The following is a 15382-nucleotide window of genomic DNA, read 5'->3' as shown; positions in this document are numbered from 1 at the left end:
TCCAGCTCTTTGCGACCCCATGGACTGCAGACCAGCCTCTGTCCATGGGATTCTCCAGGCAAGAATACTGGAGTGGGTTGCCATGCCCTCCCCTCCAGGGATATAGAGTAGTGTGTGTGTGTTAATCCCAAATTTCTAATTTATCCCTCCTCTCCTTTCTCCTTTTGTAACCTTGAGTTTGTTCTATATGTCTGTGGGTCTATTTCTGTTTTGTATATAAATTTATTTGTATCACTTTTTTAAGATTCCATATAAACCATATAAAACATTATTTTTCTAAGAGTTCAAATTTAGATTAAAAGGGAAAAGGAAGAGTGGGGGGAGAGGAAGAGGAAAAAGAAAAAGAAGGGAGGAAAGAAAAGAAGAAAAGACGTCTAGTGCTCTGCAGGAAAACGGAGAAAAGAGGGAGTGGAGAAACACGCACAGCCTTGAGAGAAAATACCTGAGCCTCAGCAGGAGGAGGAAGGAAACCCCAGGCTAAAACCTTTCAGCAGACTGGAAAATGTGCCGGCCCATTCCCCGAAGCCCAGGAAACACAAGCAGCTGCCTGCCGTAAACAAAGCGTTTCCCTTGCCCCTCGGGGATCCTGACAAGGTTTGACAAAACATAAATCAAAAGGGGAAGCTGCATTTGCTGCCATTCTTTCCAACCCAAAGCCTAATTAGTCATCATATGACTGCTGGTTTATAAAAACAAGGGCCCTGGACTTCTGGGCTCTGAGCACATTAGGCTCTTCAATCATAAGACAAAGCACCTCCCACCAGCTAGATGTGAGCTCAGGCAGTGAAAGTCTTACCTTGAGCCAAAGCTAAATGAATTAGGGGGTGTCCACCACACGAGCCTGGCACATGCCCAAGGCGAAGGGTAATTGTGCCAGCTCTAGCTGCAAGGTCACTGTTCCCCTTAGGAGAAGGAAGGCAGGGGCTACTGGAGAAGGACCACCCCACCCAAACTGAAAGCAGACGAAGGAGACACTGCCCAGAATCTAAGGGAGGATGAGGGTGAACTCATGGAAGAGACAGTTCTGCTCTCCTGGGGACATCTCTATCCTCAAATTTTTGAAGGACCAAAAAGCAGGATCCCAGGACCATCCACGCCCAGAAGGATTCTCCAATCAGTTTGGTCCAACAAACACTTACTGATGACCCTGTGCACCCCTGCTGGCTCAGCTGGCAAAGAATGGCCTGCAAGGTGGGAGACCTGGGCTCAATCCCTGGGTTGGGAAGATCCCCTCGAGAAGGGAACAGCTACCCCCTCCAGTATTCTGGCCTGGAGAATTCCATGGACTGTGTAGTCCATGGGGTTGCAAAGAGTCCAATACGACTGAGAGACTTTCACTTTGCGCATCCCAGACCCTGGGCTGGGGTGGGACGGCACAGAGACGAGGGTGGGAGGATGAATTCTCACCTGGAGAAGCTTCCTGTGCTAGGGTAGAGATAGCTCTAGACACACACAGAAACAGACAAGGACCAAGACTTCCAATTTACACCACAAGCATCACCAAATTAAGCAAGATCAACTTGTGAGAAGTTTGGATTTATAGGTGATTGTCTGCTTTATAAGACTTTGTATTACAAGAAGATTGGTCACAGAATCCCTACGGACAAGATGGCTTGCCATTAATTGAAAGATAATTTTATTGATATAAATTCTATTTCTTTTGTACATGTTTTAGGGACAGGTGTGGTTGTATATAGGCTGACATGTGTGAATACAAGTGTCCATCTTCTGGAGAGCCCTAACAAGATGTGAATGCTCAGAGAAGCCAGCATCACCCGTATTCTCAACTTCCCTGGCACTGGCATTAGATTTGGCAACCAATGAGTGACTGGTAAATGGCACAACTCCACCTCCTCAGTTTGGACTCAACTGTGGACCATTTCTTATTACCTGTATCTCCTTTTTATGGACAGAATCTCCTGGATCTCTGTCAAGCTTGCTACTTATATCCTCCCGGAGCTTCTGCAAGCAGTTCCTGGCCTGGGAGGAGAGGGCAAGAGGCTTTAGCTTCGGGAAAGAGAGTACACCAACTCACCCACCTCAATCCCCTTTCCCAACCCATACCCCTATGAGCCAAGTACTGTTCTAAGTACTGGCTGGGAAAGGAGAGACTCTCCTCAAGTGGGGCTGTAGTCCAGTCTCTCCTACCGAAGCAACAAAATAATAAAAAATCCTGCCTTTTAAGTGTATCTAACTTTCCAGCTGGGGAGACACACCACCCAATGGGATATGTTATGGCCACAAGTGCCAAGAAGAAATACGAGCCAGGTTAAGGCTTAAGAAAAGTGAGGAAGCAAGGCTGGCACTTTAGATAGGATGACTGGGGGACAGCGCTAGGTGTATGGTGCTTAATAAGTATTTGTTGATTAATGGAAGGGTCAGAAATGCTATTTACACATGAGGGGGCATGGTGGCACTTTGGAGATATGAAGGAAGCAGAAGGGAGAAAATCAGAACCTATGAAAGAAGGGAGCTATAAAATGTGAGGTTTAGAGAAATGACTTTGGTCATTTCCACAAAGGGAAGGGGTGCCCACCTCTTGGATATACTGGACCTCACTCTTCAGCTGGTTAATATTCTTCTCATGGATCATCTTGTCTCCAGACCTCCCCTTCAAGTACACCTGAAATAAGGAAAACAACACTAATTAAGAAATCTCCAGTGGAAGTAATCTAAATGTCCATTGACAGATGAACAGATACAGAAAATGTGGTACAGGGGCTTCGCTGGTGGCCCAGTGGTAAAGAATCTGCCTGCTAATGCAGGAGACACGGGTTTAATTCCTGATGCAGGAAGATCCCACATGCCACGGGGCAACTAAGCTCACGTGCTCAACTACTGAGCCTGTGCTCTAGAGCCCACGTGCCACAACTACTGCAGCCCTCACATCCTAGAGCCTGTGCTCCACGACAAGAGAAGACACCGCAGTGAGAATCCCACGTACCACAACCAGAGAGTAGCCCGTGCCTGCCACAACTAGAGAAAAGCCCAAGTGGCAACAAAGACCTAGCACAGCCAAAACTAAATAAATACATAAAAACTGGGGGGAAAAAGAGGTGGTCGGTACACACACACACAGGCTAAAATATGACTCAGTCATAAAAAAGAATGAAATAATGCCATTTGCAGCAACATGGATGAACCTAGAGATTATCATACTAAGTGGAGTAAGCCAGAAAACTATCACATGAGATCCCTTACATGTGAAAATTAGAAAAGCAAAATGATACAAATGAGATTAACTCTTTTGATCAATTTATATACAAGATAGAAATTGACCTGCAGACAGAAAACGAACTTATGGTTAGCAAAGGAGAGGGGGGAAGGATAAACTAGGAGGGTGGGATTAACATATATACACACACTAGTATATATAAAATAGATAAGCAACAAGGACCTACTGTTAGCACAGGGAGCTATACTCAATATTTTGTGATAATCTATAAGGGAAAAGAATCTGAAAAAAGATATCTGTAACTGAATCACTTTGCTGAAACTAACACATCATTGTAAATCAGCTATACTTCAATAAAAATTTTAGAAAAAGAAAAGAAACCTCCAGTTAAATTAACTCCACCCAGGTAGCCTCATACACTGCCGTTCAGTTCAGTGGCTCAGTCATGTCCGACTCTTACACTGCTGGTGGGAGGGTAAATTGTCACCACCTTTCTGGGTGGTAATTTGGTGGTTCTGATCAGAAGACTTAAAACTATATTTACTCTTTGACCTATCAAAGCTATTTCTGGAAATTTATCCTAATGAAATAAATTTAGCTAAAAACTAGGATAAATACTTATGTACATACATGTAAATTCATGAAAAGGGGATTGTAAAGGGGATTTACACACTTTTCTCTGTATACCATGCTTGAATTTTTTACAATTGAGAAAATATTTCTTTATTATTTATACTATAAAACATATACACAAGTTAGCAATACATATACTTGACAAAATATTGTTTATGGCTGCAAAAAGTAGAAATAGACAAAATGTTCAACAATAGGGGATTAAAGAAATTATAGGGTATGTGTATAATAGAATACTATGAAGTCATTTATGGATATAGAAGATATTATAAACTACAATTAAAGGGAGGCAAGAAAATTGTAGTATAAATATACAATTTTTAAAAAATACAAACATAGGAAAATATCTGAGAGGATACACAATAAAATGTTAACAATGATGATATTAATAGAATTATGGGGTGGTAATCTAATGGCCAAGTAAAGGCCATGTAATGACTTTGAATAAAAAAATTAATTGAAAGTATACAGGTTGGATAGGGTAAAACTATTCATAGATAACAAGAACATGTATACAGAATAACCTTGGAATTCAATAAAAAACTATTAGAACAAAAAATGAATTCAGCAAGGTTGTAGGATACAAGTATAATATATGAAAAATAGTTGTATTTCTATACACTATTAATAGCAATGAACAATCCAAAAGAAAAAAAATCTAGAAATAAATTTAACAAAGCAAAACACTGCATTCTGAAAGTTATAGAACATAACAGAAACAAGAAATTACAGAACAGGAAATAAGAGAAGACCTTAAAAAGTGAACAAACATCCTATTTTCATGGATTAGAAAACTTAATATTGCTCAGATGGCAATACTCCCCAAATTGAACTACAAATTCAACACAATTCTTATCAAGATCCAAGCTGGTTTCTTTGCAGAAACTGACAAACTAATACTAAAATTCATATGGAAATGCAAAGGACCCTAAATAGCTAAAACATTCTTGAAAAAGAACAAAATTACTACAGAGCTACAGAAGTCAAGACAACGTGGGGCTGATATAGGATAGACATGTAGATCAATGGTATACAAAGCGTCCAGGAATAATAATTACATACTCTGATTTTTGTCAACTGATTTTTGACAAGTGTGCCAAGTAAGTCTTTTCAACAACCCATGCTGGTTAAAATGGACATCATGTGCAAAAGAATGAAGTCACATCATACACAAAAATTAACCCAAATGGATCATAGACCTATGCATAAGAGCTAAAACTATAACTCTCTGAAGAAAGTATAGGGATAAATCTTTGTGACCTTTGGTTTGGCAAAGTCTTCTTAGATACAATACTAAAAGCACGGTAACAAAAGAAAAATATATATAAATTGGATTTCAACAAACTAAAAATTTTTGTTTCAAAGGACATCATCAAGAAAGCAAAAAAAAAAAAAAAAGCCCACAGAATGGGAAAAAAATAAAAATTTTTTCCAAAACATTTATCTGATAAGCACTTACTATCCAGAATATATAAAAGAACCCTTATACTGTAACAATTAAAGCACAATTGGATTTTTAAAGAGCAAAGGATTTGAATAAATATTTTTCCAAAAAAGATATACAAACAGGCAATAAGCATATAAAAAGATGTCATTAGGGAAATGCAAATTAAAACCACCATAAGACACCACTTCACATCCACTAGGATGGCAATAATCAAAAAAATGGATAATAACAAGTGTTAATAAGGATATACAGAAATTGAAACCCACATATATAACTGGTGGGAATACAAAATAGAGCAGATGCTTTGGAAAAATGTCTGGTAGTTTCTCAAAAGATTAAATATAAATATAGAATTACCATATGACCTAGCAATTTCACTACTGCTAGGTATATACTAAGAGAATTGAAAACACATGTTCACCAAAAAACTTGTACATGAATATTCAAAGCAGCATTATTCATAAGAGAGTGGAAACAACCCAAATGCCCATCAACTGATGAATGGGTAACAAAATATAATATATTCATTCAAGGGAATATGATTCAGCCATTAAAAGCAGTGAGTACTGATGTATGTTACAATATGGCTGATCCCTGAAACTACTTTGCTAAGTGAAAGAAGTCAGACACAAAAAGCCACATGTTGTGCTGTGATTCCGTTTATATAAAATGTCTAGAAAGGGCAAATCCATAGAGACAGAAGGTACTGATAGACTGGTGATCACCAGGGGCTAGAAGGAGTGACTGAAAAAGTTCTGAAATTAGTAGTGGTGACGGCTGCACAACTCTGTGAATATATTAAAAACTACTGAATTGTACACTTTAACTGAGTTAATTGTAGGGTATGTGAATTACATCTCAAAAAGCTGTTTTTAGGAAAGAAACTTTTCATTTTTTTAAATTGTTTTAATTGTCTTAATTAAACAAAAATTATTTTAATTAAAAAAAAAAGTTCCGTAAACATACTTTCTACCTGTCTCCACAGCTTTCAGCAGCTGAAATGAATACAGACAGTAAATAAGCACCTTGAAAGGTCATCTCATCCATTCCCCTGCCGAGTGCCAGGTAGCACTAGAGCCACTATAGCCTGACTGTGATCTCCTGGTGTTAATTAAGATCTTTCCAGGAGACAGTCAAGAACCAGCATCACAGATCTAGTTCTTCCCAGTCAAACCACAAGGGCCCTTTGGCAAAGTCAGCCGTTTCCTCTCCTGTGTCTGTAGGGAGAGTGGAGGGAGAAACAGTGGAGGTGAATGAAGCCTACCTTAATGATCTCTTCGTGTCCATCATTGGACTCCACCAGTTCTGAGGCCAGAGAATGACTACTTGAGCGGCTGGACACCATGGCATAGGTCTTCCTGCCCGCCTGCCAGAGAGAGAGAAAGAAAAGTGGATCAGAAACCATACGACCAGCACTGAACTTCTGTCCCTCAACCAATGCAGAACTGCTCCTCAAAAGACTTGAAGGGTTAGTCCAATGTTTCCCTCCAAAAATTCATTTCAGAACCTCAACCCGAAGCCACAGGATGAATGCAGCAGCAACAAGAACACAGGACGGGGAGAATTAGTTGAAATTGCAGTTTGGTTTTCATTGTAATGGGGGCCTCTACATCCCCAAAGCAAGGCACGATGCTGAGGTCAGCTGGCTGTGTCTGAAAGGAGATGCTCCCAGGCAGCAGAGGAGATGGCTCCAGCCAGCACTGAGCCGAGGGGTCAGCAGCAAAGAAAGAGAACCGGCAGAGACAAGGAGGCCTCGCTCCACCAGCAACCTCAATACCTTCTGGGCTAAGCGTTCAAGTTCATCTCCTGTCAGGTCACTCTGGAGAGTCAGCCTGAGCACGTCCACGCTGCCCTAATAATGACAATCACAGCAACAAAAATCTCTCAGCTTTACAGTCTACTACCAGTACACATGCACTTCTGCCAGTCCTGTAGAGTGAGCTTTATTATTGCCATTTCATAGACAAGAAAAGCTGAGGTCTGGAGGGGAACATCAGCTTGCCCAAGGTCAGTTCACTCAGGGACTCTGACAGCGTTCTTTACACAGCACATTGGATGTGCTCTCCTTTCCCCACTGTTTAGAAGGCATCCCTGGATTGGTCACCCCCAGTTCAGAATTTCTGCCCCTGACATCCAACCAGGAAGTTACTGATTCCCTTCACAAGACTAGGATATCTTTCCTGAACCAAATCATAGGAAGGTACCTGAATCCAAACCCTTATTTCTGTGAGCCACACAGAAATTACCCAGAAGAAAGCAGGCAATACAATAGATCAGCCTAATTTCAAAGGAAGAAGCAGGTGTTCTTTCGTAACGTAAAGAAGGTTTAAAAAACTTCTTTTCATTGTGAGGAAAATAGAAAACCTGAGGGGGAAAACATGCAAGAAGAGGGAAAAGTGGGGGGCTGGAGATCTGGGGAGATAATAACATTGAGAGAGGATCAGCAAGGCAGAATGGACCAAACCCTGCCAATAACCCGTCTAACATGTACAGGTAGACAAGAGGCTGAGCGACTCTGGATCTGTGGATCTCACTAGAAAAATAAGGGTTGAGCTAAGTATCTCTAAGGCTCCTTCCATATTTGATATTATAACAGCATAAAAGAGGAGTACATGCCCCTTGCAGCTAATGATGGGAAGATGGGTACTGGACTAACCAAGACAAAAGTGACTTTGAGGTCATCTGGTCATACCCTGCCATGAGGTCCAGAAGTGTAAATGCCATCTTACTCTTAACAGTTCTGAGGAAACCTCCTAACCTTCCAAATATCTGATGGAGTGACAGGAGGAAGAAAGAATGGACTCTGCCCAGAAAGCTGGGAGAAGCTTCTCTGGGAGGCAACAGATCTTCCTACACAAGAAAAAACAAATGGGTGGAGAAGTAATCAGTCTCTGTAATCAGATACTCTGTGTTCTCCCTATAAAATGGAAATACTACCATCCAAGTGAGGGCTTTTTTGTTTAAGATTAACTGAAAGTATATGGAGGTTGTTCTCTGCCACATAAGAGTGTATGCTCAGTCGGTCAGTCATGTCTGACTCTTTGAGACCCCATAGACTGTAGCCCACTAGGCTCCTCTGTCCATGGGATTCTCCAGGCAAGAATACTGGAGTGGGTTGCTATTTCCTTCTCCAGGGATCTTACTAACCCAGGGATCGAGCCCAGGTCTCTTGCGTCTGCTGCACTGCAGGTGGATCTACCAGCAGAACCATTGGGGAAGCCACATAAGAGGAAAGTATTCAAATATTAGCCTCTTCCCACTTCTTGGAACAAGTTCAAATATAAGAAAGATTGAAGACAGTCCCACATGGCCCTTAAGACTTACCAAACCTGGCAATGTAGCTAGCTTTTACAAAAACACTTAATTCCTACCAAATAAAAGCCAGACCCTTAGTGTGGCGTTTAAGGCTCTCCACAACCTGAGGCAACTCGCCTCCGCTGTCACTGGTCTTCATTGCCCCTGGTCCAATGTGCCCCATGCTTCCCTACTTTAGTAACTTCGCTCTCTTCATTTCCTTTGCCTAAATGTTCTTTCTTCTCATTTTTACCAGGGTCACCTGTGAGTTGAGTTTGCATTCAACTGCCACATCTTCCATGACACTTCCCCACATCCTGCGGGAAACACATACTCCCTTCTCTGTGCCCCCGCTGCTTCACAAGGCCTCTGGTGGCAAGTGCCTCTCACTTATTTGTGAACCATGTGATCTTCTACCTGTCAACTCCTTGTGGGCAGCTGTCTGCCACAGCCCCTAACAAAGGTAAGCATTTTCTGAATGCATAGTGAGTGTTCTATGACATCTAGGTCAAGAGACCATTACAAAAGAAAGAAGAAATGACTTCAAAATAGCCAAGTGAAAGTGAAAGTCACTCAGTTGTGTCCAACTTTGTGACCGCAAGGAGTATACAGTCCATGGAGTTCTCCAGGCCAGAATACTGGAGTGGGTAGCCATTCCCTCCTCCAGGGGATCTTCCCAACCCAGGGATCGAACCCAGGTCTCCTGCATTGCAGGCGGATTCTTTACCACCTGAACCACCAGGGAAGCCCAAAATAGCCAAAGTGGCTGCTAACTCTTTTCCCCGGTACACAGGCATGTGCTTTGATTAAAGCATAGTCTCGGAAGTTCCCTGATGGTCCAATGGTTAGGATTTGATGCTTTGACTGCCATGTCCCGGATTCAGCCATGGTATTTTAACTGGAACAGCACAGACGACTAGTCTGGATTTGGGCCTTGAGAGGTCATCTCCTATATTCATGTCATCAGAATCTCAGTTGGAGACAAGAAAGAAAGTTGAAGAAGTACTCAACTTGCTGAAAGAAACAATGGCTGAAAGACAGAGAAAACAAACAACAAACAAAAATAAAATAGCAGGCTTACCATACCAATAATTACACTAAATGTACACAGTCTAAATACATCACTTAAAAACAGATTGGCAGGAATTCCCTGCTGGTCCAATGGTTAGGACTCCATACTTTCCCCCAGCTTAGACCCCTGATTGGGGAACTAAGATCCAGTAAGCTGTACAACCACAGCCAAAAAATAAAAAGCAGATTGGCAGAATAGATTTTAAAAAATGACTCATTACATGCTGTCTATAAGAAACATATTCAATACTTTAAATATAAAAATATAGACTGGTTGAAGTAAAAGAATGGGAAAAGATATATCATGCAAATATTAATCAAAGGAAAGCAGGAGTGCTATGTGAATATCAGATAAAGTAGACTTCAGAGCAAAGAAAATTACCATAAATAGAAAAGGACATTATGTAATGTAAATCCACAAAGAAGACAGAGCAATCCCAAATGTATATTCATCAAACACCAAGCTGCAAAAAATATATGAAACAAAAACTGATAGAACAAATCCACAAATCCACAGTTATAGTTACAGACTTCAATACCTATCTCTCAACAACTGATAGAACAACTTGGGTGGGGGAAATTAGCAAGAAAATATAAGAACTCAACCACACCATCAATCAACAAGATCTAATCAACATTTATAGAATACTCCACCCAACATCAGCAGAATACATATTCTTTTCATGGATCTATGAAACATATACTAAGACAGACCATAATCTGGACTATGAAAAATCTCAACAAATTTGAAAGAACTGAAATATACAGAGTATGTTATATGACCACAATGGATTCAAACTAGAAACAAATAACAGAAGCATAATGGGAAATTTTCCAAACACTAGGAAACTAAACAATATACTTCTAAATAATCTTTGGGTCCAAAAGACACTCTTAAAGTAAATTTTTAAAAATCGCTGAACTGAATGAAAATGAAAAACCAAATGTCAAACTTAGTCGGATATAGCTAAAGTAGTTCTTTAGAGAGGGAAAGAGAGAGAAATTTTCTAAACTCCCTCCAAAGAGAGGGAAATTCATAGCACTAAATGTATGTATTAGATGAAAAGAAAGTCTCAAATCAATAATTTAAGCTCCCACTACAAGAATCTAGAAAAAAAAAAACAAACTAAAACTCAAAGCAAGCAGGGAAAAGGACTTAATAAAAATAACAGCATGGATAAATAATATTTAACACAGAACAACAATGGAGAAAAACCAATGAAACAAAGAGCTGTTCTTTGAAAGGATCAATGAAATTCATAACTTCAAATAAGACTGACAAAGAAAAAAAGAGAGAGACATAAATACCAATATCAGGAATGAAACACAATATTTCTACAGAACTTGGAGGTATTAAAAGTATAAGGTCAACTAATAAAAAAAAAAGTTTCAAGACCAACTAATAAAAAAAAAAAAGTATAAGGTAATACTATGAACAACTCGATGAGCATAAATTTGACAATTTAGAAAAATGAATCAATTCTTTTAAAAAATATGAACTATCGAAGTTCTTCATCTAACATGACATAGGTAATATGAATAGCCTTATAACTATTAAGGAAATTAAAATCAGAGTTTAAAAATTCTCAGAGGAGTTCCCTGGCGACCTAGTTGTTAGGATTCCAGGCTTTCACTGCCATGGCCTGCGTTCAGTCCCTGGTCGGGGAGCTGACGTCCCACAAGCCACAGGGCACAGCCAAAAAAAGAAAAACTCCTCTAAGAAGAAATATCCAGGCCCAGATGACTCCACTGGAGAATTCTATGAAATATTTTAAAAATTAGCACCAATACTATTTCTACATAATCTCATCCAAAAAATAAGAGGAGGAACACTTTCAAATTCATTTTATGAAGCTATTCTTATTGTGACACCAAGACCAAAGACAATTTTAAAAAGAAAACAAAAACAAAAAAAATTACAAACCAATCTCTCTCATAAATACAAAGATTTTATCCCCTAACATTTTGTTAGAACATGGGTAAAAGACATGAAAAGATATTTCACTGAAGAAAATATATGGGTGGCAAACAAACATACAAAAAGATGTTCAACATCATTAGTCATTAGGGAAAGGCAAATTAAAACCACAGTGAGATATCATTACACACCTATTAGAATGGCTAAAACAAAGACTACAGTACCAAATGCCGGCAAGGATGCAGAGAAACGATCACTCACACGTTACTGGTGGGAATATAAAGTGACACAGCCACTCTGAAAAATAGTTTGGCATTTCTTTAAAAATTAAACATACAATCACCATATGACCCAGGAATTATGCTCCTGGGCATTTATCACAAAGAAATGCAGACTTAATGTTCACACAAAAAAATTGCACACTTGAGGTAGGAGGTGAGAGGAAGGTTCAAGAGGGAGGGGACATATGTATACCAATGGCTGATTCATGTTGATGTGTGGCAGAAACCAACACAGTATTGTAAAGCAATTATCCTTCAATTAAAAATAACTAAATATGTTTTTAAAAACTTGCACACTAATGCTTATAGCAGCTTTACTTGTAAAACCCCAAAACCAGAAACAACCCAGATGCCCTTCAGTAAGTGAATGATTAAACAAACTATGGTAAGGCCATATCATGGAATGCTTATTATTCTGCAATAAAAAGGAACTAATTACTGATGCATGCAACACCAATTTCCCAAGAATTAAGCTAAATGGAAGAAGCCAATCACAAGAGGTTACATACTATATGATTCCATTTACCCAATAGTCTTGAAATGACAAAACTACAGAAATAGAAAACAAGCAAAGGGGTTCAAGAGTTAGGGAGAAGATGGAAGTGGAAAGGAAGTGGGTGTGACTCTAAAATGGCAAACTGAAGTATCTTTGTAGTGATGGAAATAGTCTGTATCTTGACTGTATTGATGTCACTATCCTGGTTTTGACAATGCATTATGGTTTTATAAGATGTTACCACTGAGGAATGCTAAGTAAATGCAAAAGATCTCTATTATTTCTTATGACTGCATGTGAATCTACAACTGTGTTTAAAAAAAATACCTACAGAGATAAAAATTAAAGAAATAATGAAGGAAATAAGTAATTATTATCCTACTACTCTAAAATATTATTAAAATGTATTCCTATTCCTATTCCTATTCCACTATTAAAATGTATTCCTTACAATTTTTCTATGCACATTTTTGAAAGGCATACTACTATATACAGTTATATACTTGTTTTGCCCCCCTTTACTATTTCATCATTAATTTCCATCACACTAAGCATTCTTCAAAAGTGGCTTTTAATGGCCATTAGTGTTAGTACTCCATGAATAGATCAGACTAATTTATTCAGCCTAACTGCTCCCCAACTTCAGTGTAGGATATGATCAACTTCTTTCATTTTATTTTTCATATACTTATTTTTTATTTTAGAAAATATATTTTATTTTGATCGAATGAGAATGATACATAACAAACAGTACCCAAATCACCACCAGGTCTGTTGCCTGGTCCATTATCCCTCAAGCCCAAACTGATTTTCTACCTTCTTTGCAGAAAAAGAATAGCATTTAGAACAGTTAGACCTTGGCCCAAACATTAGCTCTGACTTTCATTTGTTGTGTGTATTAATTTTATTCTCCTTCAGCCTTACTTTACTAGTTGATAAGATGGATAGTACAACACTTAAGTGAGAACACAGTGACTAATACACATAGACATACAAAAGTGTCAGTTCCTCAAATTTGACAATGCTCTTTAAAATACTCTCCATAAGCATATAGGTTAAAGTAAATATGCCTTGTTATGGGAAAAAAATGCATATTAATTCCTACTTCATACTATATAAAAACATTAATTCTGAGTGGATTGCAGATGTAAATGTGAAAAGCAGAAAAATAAAGGTTTTTAAAATTTTTTTTTAATTTTTATTTATTTGGCTGCATAGGGTCTTAGTTGTGACACATGGGATCTAGTTTCCTGACCAGGGATCAAACCCAGGCCCCCTGTATTGGGAGAGCAGAGTCTTAGCCACTGAACCACCAGGGAATTCCTAGAAAAATAAAAGTTTTTATAGAATTTTTTTTTTAGGATTCCCTAGTGGCTCAGATGATAAAGAGTCTGCCTGCAATGTGGAAGACCCAGGTTGGATCCCTGGGTCAGGAAGATCTCCTGGAGAAGGAAATGTCAACCCACTCCGGTATTCTTGCCTGGAAAATCCCACGGACAGAGGAGCCTGGCAGGCTATAGTCACAAAGAGGTCATAAAGAGTTGGACGTGACTGAGCAACTTCACTTTTCTTTCAGAACATTTTTACGGCCTTGACAAAGGCAAAATTTTTCTTAAACACAGCATTAAAAAATCCTTCTCGTAAAAAATTGATAAATTGAACTATATTAAAGTTTTGAACTTTCATTCATCAGAAGACACCATTAAGAGAGTGCATGACAACCCACAGAGTAGAAGATATTCATTCTACGACCATCTGACAAAGGATATTCAGAATACATTAAGAATTCCTGTAAGACAAAAAACAACATGATATCCTGGACTGAATCCTGGATCAGAAAAAGGACATTAGTGAAAAATCTGGTGAAATTCAATTAAACTCTACAATTTAGTTAACCAGTATTACATCAATTAAAAATTTCTTAGTTATGATAAATGTGCCATGGTTACGTAAGATGCTAGCATTGAGAAAACTGGGTGAAGAGTATATGAGTATTATCTTTGCAACTTTTCTGTAAACCTAAAATTATTTCAAAGTAAAGAGCATATTTAAAGGAAGAAAGAAGGGGAGGGAGGGAACATGAGAGGGAGAGAGAGTGGTGCCCAACAGAAAAATGAGCAAAACACTTCAATAGAATCATCATATAAGAGGATATTCACATAGCCAATAAACATATGAAAAGGGTTCTATCTCATTAGCCATGTCATCAAAGAACTAGGAACTAAAACCACAAGGCAATACCACAAAATACCCATCAGAATGAAGGGTTAAAAAAAAAAAACCACCACCAAGCGTTAGGGGCTGTAGAACAATCAGAACTCTCCTACACTGATGGAGGGTGTGCTCATCATCACAAACAATCACAATCACTTTGGAAGTATCTACCACAGATGAACACATGACACCCTCAGTCCAGTTGCTCAGTCGTGTCCAACTCTTTGCGACCCCATGGTTATCCACTCAATAGAAATGCACATATACTTTCCCCATAAAAAACACATGCTAGAATGTTCATGGTAGCATTTTTCACAATAGCCAAAATTAGCAATGTTTTGGAGTAGAGTGGATTAATTGCGATATAGCCATCCATACAACAGAACACTGTACAACAATGGAAAAGAATGAACTAATGGACATGCAACCTGGATATGTTATGGATATGTTTACAGATAGGGTAAGCAAAAGGAGTCAGACAATAAAGTATACCATATGACTCCATTTCTACAAAAAGTATAAAAACAAGCAAAATTAAGAATGCTTTCAGAAGTCAAGATTGTGGTTACCCCTGAGGACAGAGGGTAGGTAGTAACTAGAAGGGGACAAAAGGGGACTCCCTGATACTGGTAATGATCTGTTTCTTGATCTGGGTGATGGTTAGTGTCCAGTTTGTGAAAATTACTTGATTGTACATTTATGTATGTATGTTATTGCACACATACATAAATGCATGCCTTTTTTAAAAGTAAACAAAAAAATTAAAAACTGCTTATCATAGCATTAAAACGCCCTTATGATCAGACCTATTATCACTGTCTGCATCACATAATGTCTTGACTCCCACCAGGAC

General features: G+C 38.7%; 1 protein-coding gene across 4 annotated transcripts in view; it reads right to left on the bottom strand.

The window, feature by feature from the left end:
- TUFT1 (tuftelin 1) overlaps nucleotides 1-15382 on the bottom strand; it is a 42610-nt gene that overhangs the window by 15150 nt on the left and 12078 nt on the right. For 2 of the 4 annotated variants that reach the window (XM_043458333.1, XM_043458340.1), the window contains exons 2-5: nucleotides 7033-7107; nucleotides 6520-6621; nucleotides 2537-2623; nucleotides 1891-1980 (exon numbers count right to left, since the gene is read on the bottom strand). In XM_043458333.1, the coding sequence (XP_043314268.1) occupies nucleotides 1891-1980; nucleotides 2537-2623; nucleotides 6520-6621; nucleotides 7033-7107 (354 nt within the window). The remainder of the gene's footprint in view (nucleotides 1-1890; nucleotides 1981-2536; nucleotides 2624-6519; nucleotides 6622-7032; nucleotides 7108-15382) is intronic. The other 2 variants (XM_043458354.1, XM_043458346.1) reach the window with 2 other exon arrangements.

The sequence above is a fragment of the Cervus canadensis genome, chromosome 2 (genome assembly GCF_019320065.1).
Source record: "Cervus canadensis isolate Bull #8, Minnesota chromosome 2, ASM1932006v1, whole genome shotgun sequence".
Classification (NCBI taxonomy): domain Eukaryota; kingdom Metazoa; phylum Chordata; class Mammalia; order Artiodactyla; family Cervidae; genus Cervus; species Cervus canadensis.
The sequence above is the reverse complement of the archived record's forward strand: the minus strand, read 5'-3'. Positions and strand labels throughout refer to the sequence as shown.